Here is a 15,208-nt window from a genome sequence, read left to right on the forward strand (position 1 = left end):
CGCCTGGACCATAGTCTTCCATGCCCCTCTTGTCTATGTACTTAAATGTTGCAATCAAGCCTGCATCCGCCATTTCTGCCAGCAGCTCGTTCCACTCTCATACCACCCTCTGAGTGAAGAAGTTCCAAAAGGGGTTCCCACTTTTTAACTAACTCTTTGCAAATGATCCCGAGAGATTTAGCCCTTCTATCTCTGACTATCCTTGGTTCTGCTCAGTCCTTCCATAAAATAAATGGGTTTCTCAGCATTGATCTGCTACTCCTCATCCACATTACCTTTTGGAGTTGAAATTCAGTTGGGCAAACATCACCGAAAAGTGCTAGAAAACCTATTACTTTGTTCGTGTCTCCTGCTATTTTCCCTAAGGTTGAAAACAAGAGCTGTCTCCTTCGTGAGATTATCCTGGAGTCCCTTTCTATCCATGCAGATGAGTAAGATAAGTAGCAAATCTTAAGTGACTTACAATAGCACCCTAGCAGATCTTAAATGACCTACATTGGCATCCTAGCAGATTTTAAGTGACTTACAATGTACATTGGGATCCTACCCCACCATACTATTGATTTTAAAATTTATATCCATTTATTTCATCCCTTATTAGTTGCATTATCCCTGCTATCTCCTCCAGATCTAGAACTCCAAGAGTTCATCCTTAACTTCCACCAATGATTGCCTGGGTTCCAAACTCTGGTTTACCATCCCGAGATCTCTCCAATCTTTCTTTTCTCTATGAAGACCCTTCTGAAAATATATCTCCTTTGAGTCACCTCCTCTAATAGTTATACAGAACAGAACCAGGCCCTTCCACCCAACGTGTCCATGCTGACCAAGTTCCCCCATCCAAGCTGGTCTCATTTGCCAGCTGCTGAACATTTCTATTCCGCGTACCTGTCTAACTGGCTTTTAAAAGTTGTTATTGTACGTGCCTCAATGTCTTCCCTTGGAGCTCATTCCACATCCTTACCACTCCTTATCTTCAAACGAAGATCCTCAAGTGGTAGAGTAACATCATTTAATTAAGAGATCTTAGATAGGTAGGTGGACGGACAGGCTCAGAAGGATATGGGCTGAAGGCATAAAATTAGGACTAGATGGGTGGACAACTCATTAGGCTGAGAGGCCTGTATTTATGCTGTATTGCTCCATAACAGAAGTTCCTGTTAATAAACTTCCCTCTCACATGAAATCTGTGCCCTCTAGTTCTTAATTCCCCAACCCTGGGAAAAAAGACTTTGTGCATTCACCGTTTCTATGTCCCTCAAGATCTCGAGAAGATCACCTCTCAGTCTCCTATGCTCCAAGGATTAAGATCCTAGTTTCACCCCATATCAAAGTCCTGGCAACATTCTTGTAAATTTTTTCTGCATCTAGTCAGCAAAAATCTGTATTTTAGCAAAAATATGAACAGGAACAGTGCTGCCACGCAGTATTTTTTTTTACCAAGGTCACAGTGCTAGAGGCAGCTCACACTTACATCTTATCAGTGCCGTAGTACTTGTAGCCCAACAGTGCTGAAATCCCCACCACAACAGAAGGGCTGCCGTAGCCGAAGATGTAGAAGTTTCTGTGCAGGAAACCTTTGTTGTAGATGACCCCAACCACAATGAGGTAGAGATGAATACCCTCGACACACATCCAGGCAAAGGCAGCCAGGAAAAAGTAGTGAAGCAGTCCGGCTACGATGGAACAGAGTAGCTGAGGGGGTGGGGAGGGTGGTGTGATGGTGCAGAGATTAAACATTGCATCTCGATAAAGAACACCAAACTTCTCAAAACCAAAAAAAAAATCCAAGAGATACTGGAAATCTACAACACCTCGCAGAGCAGAGACTGGATATTGCATCTTGATAATGATTATAGAGTCATAGATCACTACAGCACAGAAGCAAGCCTTTTGGTACAGCAAATCCATACTGAACTATTATTCTGCCTAGTATGTGGACCATTGCCCTCTATACACCCCCATTCTTGCACATATCCAAACTTCTCTTATACGTTTGTATTTTGAAATTGAACCCCCATCCACCTCTTCCACTAGCAGTTTGTTCCCTACTCTCACCACACCCTGAGTGAAGAAGATACTCCTCAAGTTCTTCTGAAACATTTCAGCTTTCATCCTTACCCCATGACCTCTAGTTCTTATCTCACCCAACCTCAGTAGATAAAGCCTGCTTGCCTTTACACTAGCTATTCCCCTCAAAAATTTTGCACTTCAGTCTGCCCTCATTCTCCTCAGCTCCAGGGAATAAAGTCGTAACCTCCTCCCCATAACTGAGGTACTCAAATCCTGGCAACATCCTTGTAAACTTTCTCCACATTCTTTCAAACTTATTGATGCCTTTCCTGTAGGTAGGTGACCAGAATGGCACACAGTACTCCAAATTAGGCCACGCTATCATCTTATACAACTTCAAAATAACATCTCAACTTCTGTACTGAATACTTTTGATTTATGAAAGCCAATGTGCCAAAAATTTTCCTTCAAGAAATTATGTATTTGTATTCCCTGATCCCTCTGAATACATCTATCAAATCTCCCCTTGCTCTTCTACTCTCTTGGGAATGAAGTCTTAATGTATTCTACCTCTAATAGTGTGCTTAATGGTTTGGGCTACCTCTTGGGAGAAGGTTTAAGGGGGCTGTGGAGCTAATGTTAATGTTCGTTGCTTACCTTATTGCTGTTCATGTTAATCCCAGTGAGGAACAAAAGTTCTGCAATAAAGAGACTGAAGCAGAGATTCTTGTGAATTGTTGTTCTGGTGCTCTGAATCTCACTGAAGAAACAGAAGGTAAAGATGCACATTGACAGGCAGATCAAGGACACGATAATTCCCAGCTGGGTGATCCGAGTGAGGATATTATTATGTAGAACATCCTGCAAGGGAGTAAGTGTCAAGAGCCTTAAGGTTCGGCTTCTGTGCGAAAATGCAGATGAGACAAACAGCAACAACTCACGCTTGTACAAGGCCTCCAACGAAGCAGAATTTGCCAAGAGATGCCTTCGCAGAACCAATCACTACTAGAATGTGACACCAATTCAAAAATAATATGAATTGACCAAAGCATCGGCAGTGGGTTAGGGTTTAAGAAGTCTCTTCACAGAGAATAAAGTGAAAGCAGAGTGGTTTGGGCGGGGAGTTTCAGTGGGATGGAGGAGGCCCATGTCAGTGTCACAGCCTTACAAATACTTCCCTGGTAGGATGTCTGTGGGTGTCGTGTTGACATTTTGTAAGTGAATATAATGATATGTTTGGTATGGTATTTTATCATGTATTGTTTAATAGTAAGTTTATGAAACAAAACATGCTTTTCAGTACAAAAGGAACTGTGAGATGGAAGTGTTATTAACAGTAACTGCAGTGGAGAGGAGAACTCTACAATGGGTGGCTAAAGCTGCCCAACGCATCACCAGCAGCGGCTTAGCCTCTATCAGGAAAGAGGACCGGGTCGAGACAACAGAGACTTATGGAGGAGTTCGGTGGGTAATAAAATGGACGAGTTCACAGCGCTAGCCAGGCGTCAGAGAACATTTCAGGAGTGCAGTGTTATGTGTTTTACTGGAATGGGGCCGCACGAGGACATACCCGATCAATCTTTTCCATGGGCGGCTTCCAGACCGTTCGGGCTGACCGGAAGTGCACTGAGAGCGGTAAGTGTAAATGAGTTGGGGGCTTACTGTTCTGGTTAACAACGGATGGTGCAATCCGGGTCATATTACGATCGAGGAACGTGTTTGTAGACCGGATATTGAACTTTTTGCTGTTGGACCCCGGCCATATTCCACCGAGATACAACACTGGGCAGCACGAGAGGTCGTTCCTGCCTGTGGCCATCGAACTTTGCAGCTCCTCCCGTGGAGAGTCAGACACCCTGAGCCAATAGGCTGGTCCTGGACTTATTTCCATCTGGCATAGTTTGCATTTTGTTGTTTGATTGTTTGTGGTTTTTGTATTGCTATACTTATGCTCTATTCTTGGTTGGTGCGGCTGTAACGAAACCCAATTTCCCTCGGGATTAATAAAGTATATCTATCTATCTATCAATCAGAGATATATACAGAAAGGTGCTTGATAAAGCGCAGCTTTACTGTTATTATTTTCCCCATATACCATCTGAATGCACTACTGTGATGGTGGCATGAAAAACAATGTTTATCACTTAACCTAGGTACGTGTAACAATAATGAAACAATTTAGCAATTTATCCCATAATCATCATATTTCTGAATGGTCTCTGAACACTTCTTTTTTATTGCACAATTTATTTTTGAAAATGATCAATTTTTATGTCTTTCCGCTGTACTGCTACTGCAAAGTAACAAATTTCATGGCATATTCCAGTGATAGTAAACCTGATTCTGATTCTACGTGGGTTCGTGATTGTTGGTCATAAATACATAAGGTCTGGAGATGAATTAAAGAATTTATTAAAGATTAAAGATTAGTTTTATTTGTCACATGTACATTGAAATGCAGTGAAATGCATTATTTACATCTAATCAAATCAGCAAGGATTGTGGTGGAGGCGGACCGCAAGTGTCACCATGCTTCTGGCATCAGCATAGCTCGCCCACAGCTTGCCAACCCGAGCTGTGCGTCTTTGGACTGTGGGAGGAAACTGGAGCCCCTGAAGGAAACCCATTCAATCATGAGGAGAATATACACATTCCTTAGAAACAGCGGCAAGAATCGAACTCTGATTGGTGTTCGCTGGCACTGTATGGTGATTGCGCTAACCACTACACTCCCTGGCGGTCCTGGGAGGTCCAGTGTTTGCATGCATGTGTGAGAAGGACTAATTTACAACAATGTGGGGAGAGAACTGAGGAATAGGTAAGTAACTCAGCGATTTCTTCCCCTGGAACAACAACATGTGTGCTTTAATCATTAGTACTCATAGGGCTTCTAAGACCAACGTAGGCCTCTACTTACCACGATGGGTGAAGATGACATCAGCACTGCAAAGCTGGTCAGGTGATTACATCGGCAGGTGGTATGCGTGGCATTGAAATGGAAGCTCTTGCACCCACTGGTGTCCCACTCCCCCTCCATGCTGGAAGTGGAGTAGTTCCAGAACACACAGACAGATTCGTGCCCCTTCACAGGCTAAGGTTGAGACAGAATGAAAAGGCACCAAGTTGCTTAACTCATTGTAAGAATGCTGGTCTTCTGTGAACAAAACACTACATCGCTGTAACCTGAATCCTATGTAATAAAGTCATAGACTAATGCAGCACACAAACAGCATCTTCCACCCTATATGGTACTACCAAGCTCGTCCCATTTTCCCCATAGAAACCAAAGGATCCCAACTGTGGGCGACAGACACCTTGGTTAATGGTAGGGATCAACAGCATAATAAACATTGGGAGCTCCTGCTCCAAACCCTTCATTCCCACTTACTTAGCCAAACGTCTTTTAAATATTATTATTGTACCTGCCTCAACCACTTGCCCTGATGGCTTAGTCCACACATGCACTACCCTCTGAGCAAAGAAGTTGCCCCTCCAGTCCCTTTTAAATCTTTTTCCTCTCACCTTAAACTTCTGCTTTCTCAGTTTGAGTTTCTCTTTCCTGCGAGAAAGACTGTGCACGTTCATCCTATCTGTGCCGCTCATATATGTCTATAAAATCACCCCTCAGTCTCCTATGTTCCAGGTAATAAAGTCTTAACCTGCATAACCTCTCCCTATAACTCAAGCCCGCGTATCCTGGCAGAATCCTTGTAAATTGTCTCTGCGGAGAAATCAATGTTCATGCCATCAGCTTCCTCCAGCCTGATAGTATGAATATTGCTCCTCCAAACTGAGTGCGGCCCCACCGTGGCAGTGGAGAAGGCCATGGACCGGCACGTCAGAATGGGAATGGGAGGTCAAATTGAAATGGCTAGCCATTGGAAGATCCTGCATTTTGTGGCAGACAGAGCAAAGGTGCTCAACAAAGCAATTCCCAAACCTGTTGAAATCAATTTATAATAAAGAGAAAGGGTTGGACTTAGACTCAGTGTGAATTCTTTCCGTCTACATTGCCCACTCATCCTAAGGTGTTGGCCACCTCTGAGGGAGTCAGTGAGCACAAGTATTTTATTTTTAATGCTTTTAATTATTTGCTTTAATTTAATTTGTTAAGTTAAATTTTATTTTAATTATTAGATATATTTGAGGAGTTTGTACAGGTTTCTATAAGAGACGTTGGAAAAAATCGTCTTGACAGATGGCAAGGTGTGACTGGCCAACAGGGTGTTGCAGAGGCTCAAGATGCATCTGCTGAGAAGCCCGTCCACCTTGCAGGCACCTCTCAGCTGGGGAGGGTCAATTCATCTGGGTCTCTGCAACCTGGAAGGTAATTCCAGGGTGGGCATCGCCAATGGCAACTCTATGAAGCAGGCCTGGTCTCCCCTCCCCTACCACAGCTCCAGCAGTACAAGATGGTCAAATCTATTAATCACTGACATGAAAATTACCACCTGATTAAAAGCCTTGATTCCTGTCTGTCACTTAACAAATAAATTACTTCCAGTGATTAAAAATTCCATAATCAAACCAATGCAAGCACATTTATCAAGTCGGTTTCCTTGTCTATCAAATATTTATTAGTTAAATTATTCATTTACTTTGTGTTCAATAACTCATGTAAAATAGAATGTAATGATTAAGGAGGGTGGTGAAACTGGGATAGAGGTGGGATGTAAATATGTTCTTGTGGTGATCAGAATGGGCTGGTTCACCTCCTTTCTTTCTCAGAATGACTAAACCTGTCTGGTCCACCCTGGATCAAAGATTGGCTTTATTTGCCATGTACATTCAGTGGCCACTTTATTAGATACACTTCTACACCTTCTCGTTAATGCAAATCAGCCAATCATGCGGCAGCCATTCAATGCATAAAAGCACACAGACATGGGAAGTGATTTTTGTTCCAAACATCAGAATGGGGAAGAAATGTGACCTGCATGACTTTGACCGTGGAGTTATTGTTGGTGCCAGACAGGGTGGTTTGAGTATCTCAGAAACTGCTGATCAGAGATTTTCACACACAACAATCTCTAGACTTTATGGAGAATGGTGTGAAAGACAAAAAGACATCCTACGAACAGCGGTTCTGGGGGCAAAACCGCCTTGTTAATGAGTGAGATCAGAGGAGATTAGGCGGACTGGCTCAAGCTGATGTGAAGGCGTCAGGAATTCAAATAGACCCACATTACAACAGTGGTGTGCAGAAGAGCCTCTCTGAATGTCGAACCTTGAAGTCGTTGGGCTACAGCAGCAGAAGACCATAATCATACACTTAGTTGCCAGTTTATTAGCTACAGGAGGTATCTAATATAGTGGCCACTCAGTGTAAACCAGCCACGATCGAATGGTGGAGCAGACTCGATGGGTCAAATAATCTAATTCTACTCCAATGTTTCATGGTCTTGCTAGATCACTCTTAGTAAAGCCTCATTTCCAACCTTTCAACTCTGGGGAGTATGAAGAGTGTTTGATGGCTCTGGGCCTGTGCTCACTGGAAAAATGAGAGGGGATCTCATTGAAATCTATTGAATATTGAGAGGCTCAGACACAGTGGACATGGAGTGGGTATTTCCTACAGTGGGAGAGTGTTGGACCAGAGGGCCCAGACTCATAATAGATGGACGCCCATTTAAAACAGAGATGAGGAGGAATTTATTTAACTCAAGGGTGGTGATTCTGTGGAATTCATTGCCGCAGATGGCTGTGGAGGTCAAGTCATTGGGTATATATAAAATGGAGGTTGATAGGTTCAAAAGGTTCCAGGGAGAAGGAAGAAGAATGGGGTTGAGAGGGATAATAAATGAACCATGATGCAATGGTGGAGCAGCTTCGATGGGCTGAATGACATAATTCTGCTCCGATGTTTCATGGTCTTACATCTTATTGTATTATGGTGTAATGCTCTGTAAAGTTTCACTGCTAATGTAATGGTTTCTCTGTAAGGTTTCACTCCTAATAGAAACATAGAAACATAGAAAATAGGTGCAGGAGTAGGCCATTCGGCCCTTCGAGCCTGCACCGCCATTCAGTATGATCATGGCTGATCATCCAACTCAGAACCCTGCACCAACCTTCCCTCCATACCCCCGATCCCTTTAGCCACAAGGGCCATATCTAACTCCCTCTTAAACATAGCCAATGAACTGGCCTCAACTGTTTCCCGTGGCAGAGAATTCCACAGATTCACCACTCTCTGTGTGAAGAAGTTTTTCCTAATCTCGGTCCTAAAAGGCTTCCCCTTTATCCTCAAACTGTGACCCCTCGTTCTGGACTTCCCCAACATCGGGAACAATCTTCCTGCATCTAGCCTGTCCAATTCCTTTAGGATTTGATACGTTTCAATCAGATCCCACCTCAATCTTCTAAATTCCAATGAGTACAAGCCCAGTTCGTCCAGTCTTTCTTCATATGAAAGTCCTGCCATCCCAGGAATCAATCTGGTGAACCTTCTTTGTACTCCCTCTATGGCAAGGATGCCTTTCCTCAGATTAGGGGACCAAAACTGCACACAATACTCCAGGTGATGGTTTCTCTGTAGCAGCAGTGTCTGGGTTATGACCAGAGATAATGGGGGCCTTGGAATGTGCGCCGTCCAATGTAAGGTGTTGTTTCTTTCTTGTGTGTTGGAGAGAAGCGATTCACGCGCTTTTGGTTCGGGAGATGATGGAAAGAGAAGATGCCAGAAAGGGGAAGTTGTAGACTGCAGGACTGAGCCATCTTCTAATGGGGTCGGGAGTTGATGGCTGGGGAAAATTGATGGAGGACGAACGGATGTGAAAACTGTGAGCTCCAACATGCGCATTAGACTGTTTCATCAAAATGGGCCCATTTTCTTTTCTGTTTTCCTTACTAACCTCATAGTCAAATTAAGAATTATAAAGCTCAATCGTTTAATTGCATATTGTGTACTGTTTGTTATTTCGTGGTGCTGATTTGTAACAGGGGACACATCGTGCTGCATCCACCCAAACCACATTTCTCAAGTTTGGCCGGGCTGGAGCCTGTCTCCCCCGAGATTAATGCAGCTGGCCGGACCCGAGGGTTACAATGGGCTTATGTTTTATGGCCCTATGGTCTTTCCAGATCTGTCTTAGTAAATCCCCACTTGCAACCTTTCAACTCAGGATAGAGCAGTTCTCTTTGTCCCCAGATACTGACCTTCATATGCCTCAGTGTAAATGTTATATGGTCCATAAGGTACAGTGCTGGAGGTTTGGCATTGACAGCTGCTGCAATGATGGGTGAGTTCAAGGTATATTCCTTCTGCGGTACCGTCCCGTTGACTTCCCACTCCTGGGAGCTATTAGCGGCTTCCAGCAGCAACCCAATACTATTAAACTGCAGGAAAATGACCGCCACAGTCCCTAAAGATACACAGAAACATCTTCCGTGAGTATTACTGACAAACAAGACACGGAATCATACTCAATCCATCGCCTGCAGTTTGCTTACCGTTTGAGCTGGCCCCGTCGTCCTTTCGTCCAGAAATACTTATATGACTGTCTTCCAAATTTGCTTGAGTTGGAGGTTGCTCATCTTGATTTAGATCAAAAGTGTACATTTTGAGAGCTGTGGAAGCAGGGAAACGTTATTAATAAGTCATGAATCAGTAACTCTGCCTGCTCAGACTCTTCTAAATATAAACATATATCGTACACCCATCAGCAAAAATATAACAGCACCGGTAAATATTCACAGGCTGCATGAAGGAAACAATGCTGAATTTAAAGAAAAATATATTTTTTAGCCAACTCTAGCAGAAGCTGATGGAAGTAGTGCATGTTTCTGCATTTCCTGACAGTTCAGCATTTAACTTCTCAAGGTGGTCTGTGGAATAATGTCTCTCCCTCATCACAGAGTCATAGAATACTACAACACAGAAAAAGGTCCTTTGGCCCATTGAGACCATGCTAAACTATTATCCTGCCTAGTCCCGTTGACCTGCACCCAGACTGTCACCCTCCCTACCCCTCCCATCCATGTAGTTATCCATATTTTTCTTAGTGCTGAAATCCACTGGCAGCTCATTCCACAATCTCATGACCCTCTGAAGAAGTTCCCACTCATGTTCCCCTTAAACATTTCACCTTTCACCTTTAACACATGGCCTCTCATCCTAAAATTCCTACTGCTGGAGCCTCCATTTATGCCGTGTCATCTCTAAGCTTATAACCTAATGGTATCAAATCTGAGTCGAGTATGATGTTCTCCTAAAAGGTCGGCTTTTGTTGGGTCCTCGGGTGGCTGTAGAGGCTGACGCGGAATCCACATATTCTGCTGCAGTGTGGGCAAAAGTAAGTGGTGGTTGTCATTGGCGGTTGGGTCTTTTGGTTGTTCGGTCTCTCCAGTCACAGGTGTTGCTTCTTCCCTGTGGCACAGTGGAGGTCACGATCATGTAGCCTAGCTCCTTCTTGAACAGATTTCCTGCAGGTGATTCTATTGAGTGCCATGTCTTTCCCGTTTTTAGATGTAATGTTGAATTTCTTCAGGCTGATTTTGAAGCTACCTTTGAAGCATTTCTTTTGCCAGCCAGGGGTTCATTGACCTTCCTTCAATTGGGAGTAAAGGATTTGTTTGGAGAAACATCCAGATAACATAATCTATCATCGGAGTTGGTGTTGCTTTATCATGCTGTTCTCCTCCAGTACACTGTTTTTAGTGCATCTGAGCTTCCAGCCAATTCTCAAAACCTTTTGTAAGGAACTTTGGTGGTATTGTTCCTGGGCTTTCAGGTGCCTATTGTAGGTGGTTCATGATTTAACTCCATTCATTAGACCATAAGACATAGGAGCAGAATAAGGCCACTCAGCCCATCAATTTTGTTCCATCATTCCTTCATAACTGACTTATTGTCCCACTCAACCACACTGTCCTACCTTCTCCCTGTAACATTTGACACCCTGACTAACCAAGAACCTATCGACGTCTGCTTTAAAGACACCCAATGACTTGGCCTCCATAGTCTTTTCTTTCTTTTTCAATCTTTCTATTAGTTTCATAAAATATAAACATAACATAGCAATAATACAAAATAGTTGGGAATACATTGTTATACTTAAGATGAGTAATTATAAAACCAAATAGTATTAATTGACAAAACTCCCAATCATGTAGGATACCAATGAATAATACAGGACAAAAAGAAAATTACTAGAGAAAAATCATGAAAAAAGAAAAAAAAACAACCCCCCCAAAAAAAACTAATCTAAACAGAATTAATCAACTAAACTAAAAGGACTTGGGCAATTTTAACAACGTAAAAATGGAAGAAAAGAAAACCTTAGTGTCGACGACTCCGTTCCTCTCAAGGCCTCCATAGTCACCCGTGGCAATGAATTCCACAATTCCTAACTCTCTGGCTAAATAAATTCCTTCTCATCTCTGTTCTAAATGGACATCTCTTTATTCTGAGGCTGTGTCCTCTGGTCCTAGACTTATCTACTAAAGGAAACATCCTCTCCACATCCACTTTGTCTAGGCTTTTCAATATTCAATAGGTTTCAATGAGATACCCCTCATTCTTCTAACGTCCAGTGAGTACAGGCCCAGAGCCATCAAATGCTACTCAAATGTTAACCCTTTCACGCCCAGATTCATTCTCGTGAACCTCCTCTGGACAGTCTCCAATGCCAGCATATCTTTTCTTTGATAAGAGGCCCAAAACTGCTCAAAATACTCCAAATGCAGTCTGACCAATGCCTTATATAGCCTCAGCATCACATCTTTGCTCTTACATTCTAGTCCTCTCAAAGTGAATGCAAACATTGTATTTGTCTTCCATACCATCAAGTCAACCTGCAATTTAATCTTCGGAGAATCATGTATGATTACTCCCAAGTCCCTTTGCCCTTCTGACTTTTGAATTATCTCCCTGTTTAGAAACTAATCTATGCCTTTATTCCTTCTACCAAAGTGCTTAACCGTACACTTCACTATACTCCATCTCTGCCACTTCTTTGCCCATTCTCCCAATCTATCCAGGTCCTTCTTCAGACTCCCTGTCTTTGTATCATCTGCAAACATGGCCACAAAGCCATCAATTCTCTAATTCATTGACATATAACGTGAAAAGAACCCATCCCAGTACCAACACTATTGTCACTGGCAGCCAATCAGAATGGACAACCGTTATTCTGACTCTGTCTCTTGCTACTCAGAAAATCTTCTTTCCATGTTAGTATCTTTCGTGTAATACCATGAGCTCTTATTTTGTCACCTTTCAAAGGCCTTCTGAAAATTCAAGTAAACAGCGTCCACTTTGTCTATCCTGCCCGTTATTTCCTCAAAGAATTCCAAGAGATTTGTCAGGCAAGATTTCCTCTTAAGGAAATTATGCTGGCCTTGGCCTACTTTATCATGTGCTTCCAAGTACCCTGAAATCTCCTCTTCTTCTTCTTCTTTTTTGTTTTATGGCGGTTGGCAACCAGTTTTCAGTGCATTACCGCCAGCTGCTAGACTTCTTGTGTTTCCGACCAAATATGTCCTGGACTTCTCTATTTTAGACAATCTAGTTCAGCCTGCAGTTCTCTATTAGCATCACTCTGTAGTTGCAATTCCTAGTGAATGCTTAATGTGCTCATTAGATAACACCGCAAACTGCTATTCTTCCCTAATTTTGTCACGTTTTCGTGTAGTTGCATTACCTCAATTACATTGATTTCATCTACATCACTTGTAAGACTAAAATCATCTTGTTAAAGAATAGTAATTATCGCACGTTATACTTTTAAATTGCTGTTTTTCGAAGTCTACCTGCTTTTTCAGGTTTTCTTTTATTTGGATCGTAGCCTGCAGTTGTTTACTGAGACCTCGGAGTTCTTCTTCATTTGCTTCAATGTTTTCATTTTATAATCTGAATGTACATAATTCACTTTGCAACAAATTCCTTTTCTTTTTGTATCCTTGTAATAATTTTCTTCATTTTCCAATCTCTTTCCAACTCACCGTTGTTCTTGTCGGGTACTTCTATTTGTTGTTGGTGTTCTGCACATTTACCCTGGGCTTCAACCATAAAATCTGAGGATTTTCCTTAAGTTCTGAAACATTTCTTAAATTCTTGACCATTTGCGATAAGTATACTGCCATTAAGATTCCATCTCCCCCACCTGAACTGTTGAATCCTCCATTCAGCGTTTCTTTGACTTCTTCCCACCTAATTCCTTTAATACCAAGATACTTTTCTGCAGACTTGATGATAATTCTAATTTTCTCAGTTCTTTTGCTTGTTTGCGCTGAAGAATTGCGTTCACCATAAGAAGCACAAAATCCTTTCTACTCATTAATAGTGTATCCTTATTTTTCATATTACAGCCCTCACAATTCACCAGTTTATTATTCCCTGTATTTGTTTGCTTGACAACCTTTTTTCATCAAATTCTTTCACAGCCTCTGCATAACTGATTCCTTGAGTTACTTTTACATACTGTATCTCAACCACCTTCTTGCTATAAATGCACCCTCGACAAGCTGCGCTGTGTTCCTCGCCACAATTGCAGCATTTCAGCCTAGTTCCCGCTTCACATTTCCCATATTCATGTTCTCCAGCGAATCTCCCTCATCTTTGTTTTCCTCTGCAGACCGCTGCAATGTGCCCAAATTTCTGACATTTATATATATGTTGCTCTAGATGCCACCATCTCCTATGTGAGTGGACTGGCTGAAATTAAAAATTAAATCTCATCCTTAATAAAAGTCTCCAACATTTTCCCAACCACTGAAGTCAGGTTAACTGGTCTATGATTTCCTTTCTTCTGCCTCCCTCTCTTCTTAAAGAGTTGAGGGTCTTTTTCAATTTTCTAGTTCTCTGGAGCTATTACAGAATCTATTGATTCTTGAACGATCATTACTAATGTCTCCACAATCTCTTCAGCTACCCCTTTCAGAATCCTGGGGTGTAGTTCATTTAGTTATCTACCTCCAGACCTTTCAGCTTCTCAAGCATCCTCTCCTTAGTAATAGCAATTACATTCACCTCTGCCCTTTTTGGATTTCGGATATTCTGCTGGTGTCTTCCACAGTGAAGACTGACATAAAATACTTATTAAGTTTGTCCGGCGTTTTATGATCCTCATTACTACCTCTCCGGAATCATTTTCTAGAAGTCCAACCTCCACTGTTGCTTGTCTTTTAATCTTTATTTCTCTGAAAAGACTTCTGTTATTCTCTTTGATATTTTTGGCTAGCTTACCTTCATATTTAATCTTTTCTCTCCTTATGCTTTTTTTCAGATGCCTTCGGGTGCGTTTTAAGAGCTTCCCAATCCTCTAACTTTCCACTAATTTTTGATGAATTATATACCCTCTGTTTTGCTTTTATGCTTTCTTTGACTTCCCTTTCCCTTGTCACCAACAATTGCTTTATCTTCCCTTTAGAATAGTTATTCATTTTTGGGATGTTTCTATCCTGCGCCTTCGAATTGCCTTCAGAAACTCCAACCAATGTTAGTCTACTGAAATCCCTGTTAGGGACCCCTTCCAATCACCTTTGGCCAGCTCCTCTCTCATGCCTCTGTAATTCAGTTTACTCCACTGTAAAATTATTACATCTGATTTGACAATAAACTGGACTGGTCAAAGAACACTGAGGCTGTCTACAAGAAGGGTCAGAGCCGTCTCTATTTCCTGAGGAGACTGAGGTCCTTTAACATCTGCCAGACGATGCTGAGGATGTTCTACGAGTCTGTGGTGGCCAATGCGATCATGTTTGCTGTTGTGTGCTGGGGCAGCAGGCTGAGGGTAGCAGACACCAACAGAATCAACAAACTCATTCGTAAGGCCAGTGATGTTGTGGGGATGGAACTGGACTCTCTGACGGTGGTGTCTGAAAAGAGGATGCTGTCCAAGTTGCATGCCATCTTGGTCTGTGTCTCCCATCCACTACATAATGTACTGGTTGGGCACAGGAGTACATTCAGCCAGAGACTCATTCCACCGAGATGCAACACATAGCGTCATAGGAAGTCATTCCTGCCTGTAGCCATCAAACTTTACAACTCCTCCCTTAGAAGGTCAGACACCCTGAGCCAATAGGCTGGTCCTGGACTTATTTTCTGGCATAATTTACAGATTACTATTTAATTATTTATGGTTTTATTACTATTGAATTATTTATGGTGCAACTGTAGCGAAAACCAATTTCTCCCAGGATCAATAAAGTATGACTATGACTATGACTATTTTATCTTCTCCTTTGCAAA

At 42.2% G+C, this 15,208-nt stretch overlaps 1 protein-coding gene across 3 annotated transcripts in view; it reads right to left on the reverse strand.

The window, feature by feature from the left end:
• adgrl4 (adhesion G protein-coupled receptor L4) overlaps nt 1-15,208 on the reverse strand; it is a 169,507-nt gene that overhangs the window by 65,239 nt on the left and 89,060 nt on the right. For all 3 annotated transcript variants that reach the window (XM_063064755.1, XM_063064756.1, XM_063064758.1), the window contains 5 exons: nt 9,466-9,582; nt 9,172-9,377; nt 4,931-5,104; nt 2,671-2,874; nt 1,475-1,695 (listed from right to left, as the gene is read on the reverse strand). In XM_063064755.1, the coding sequence (XP_062920825.1) occupies nt 1,475-1,695; nt 2,671-2,874; nt 4,931-5,104; nt 9,172-9,377; nt 9,466-9,582 (922 nt within the window). The remainder of the gene's footprint in view (nt 1-1,474; nt 1,696-2,670; nt 2,875-4,930; nt 5,105-9,171; nt 9,378-9,465; nt 9,583-15,208) is intronic.

The sequence above is a fragment of the Mobula hypostoma genome, chromosome 12 (genome assembly GCF_963921235.1).
Source record: "Mobula hypostoma chromosome 12, sMobHyp1.1, whole genome shotgun sequence".
Lineage (NCBI taxonomy): Eukaryota > Metazoa > Chordata > Chondrichthyes > Myliobatiformes > Myliobatidae > Mobula > Mobula hypostoma.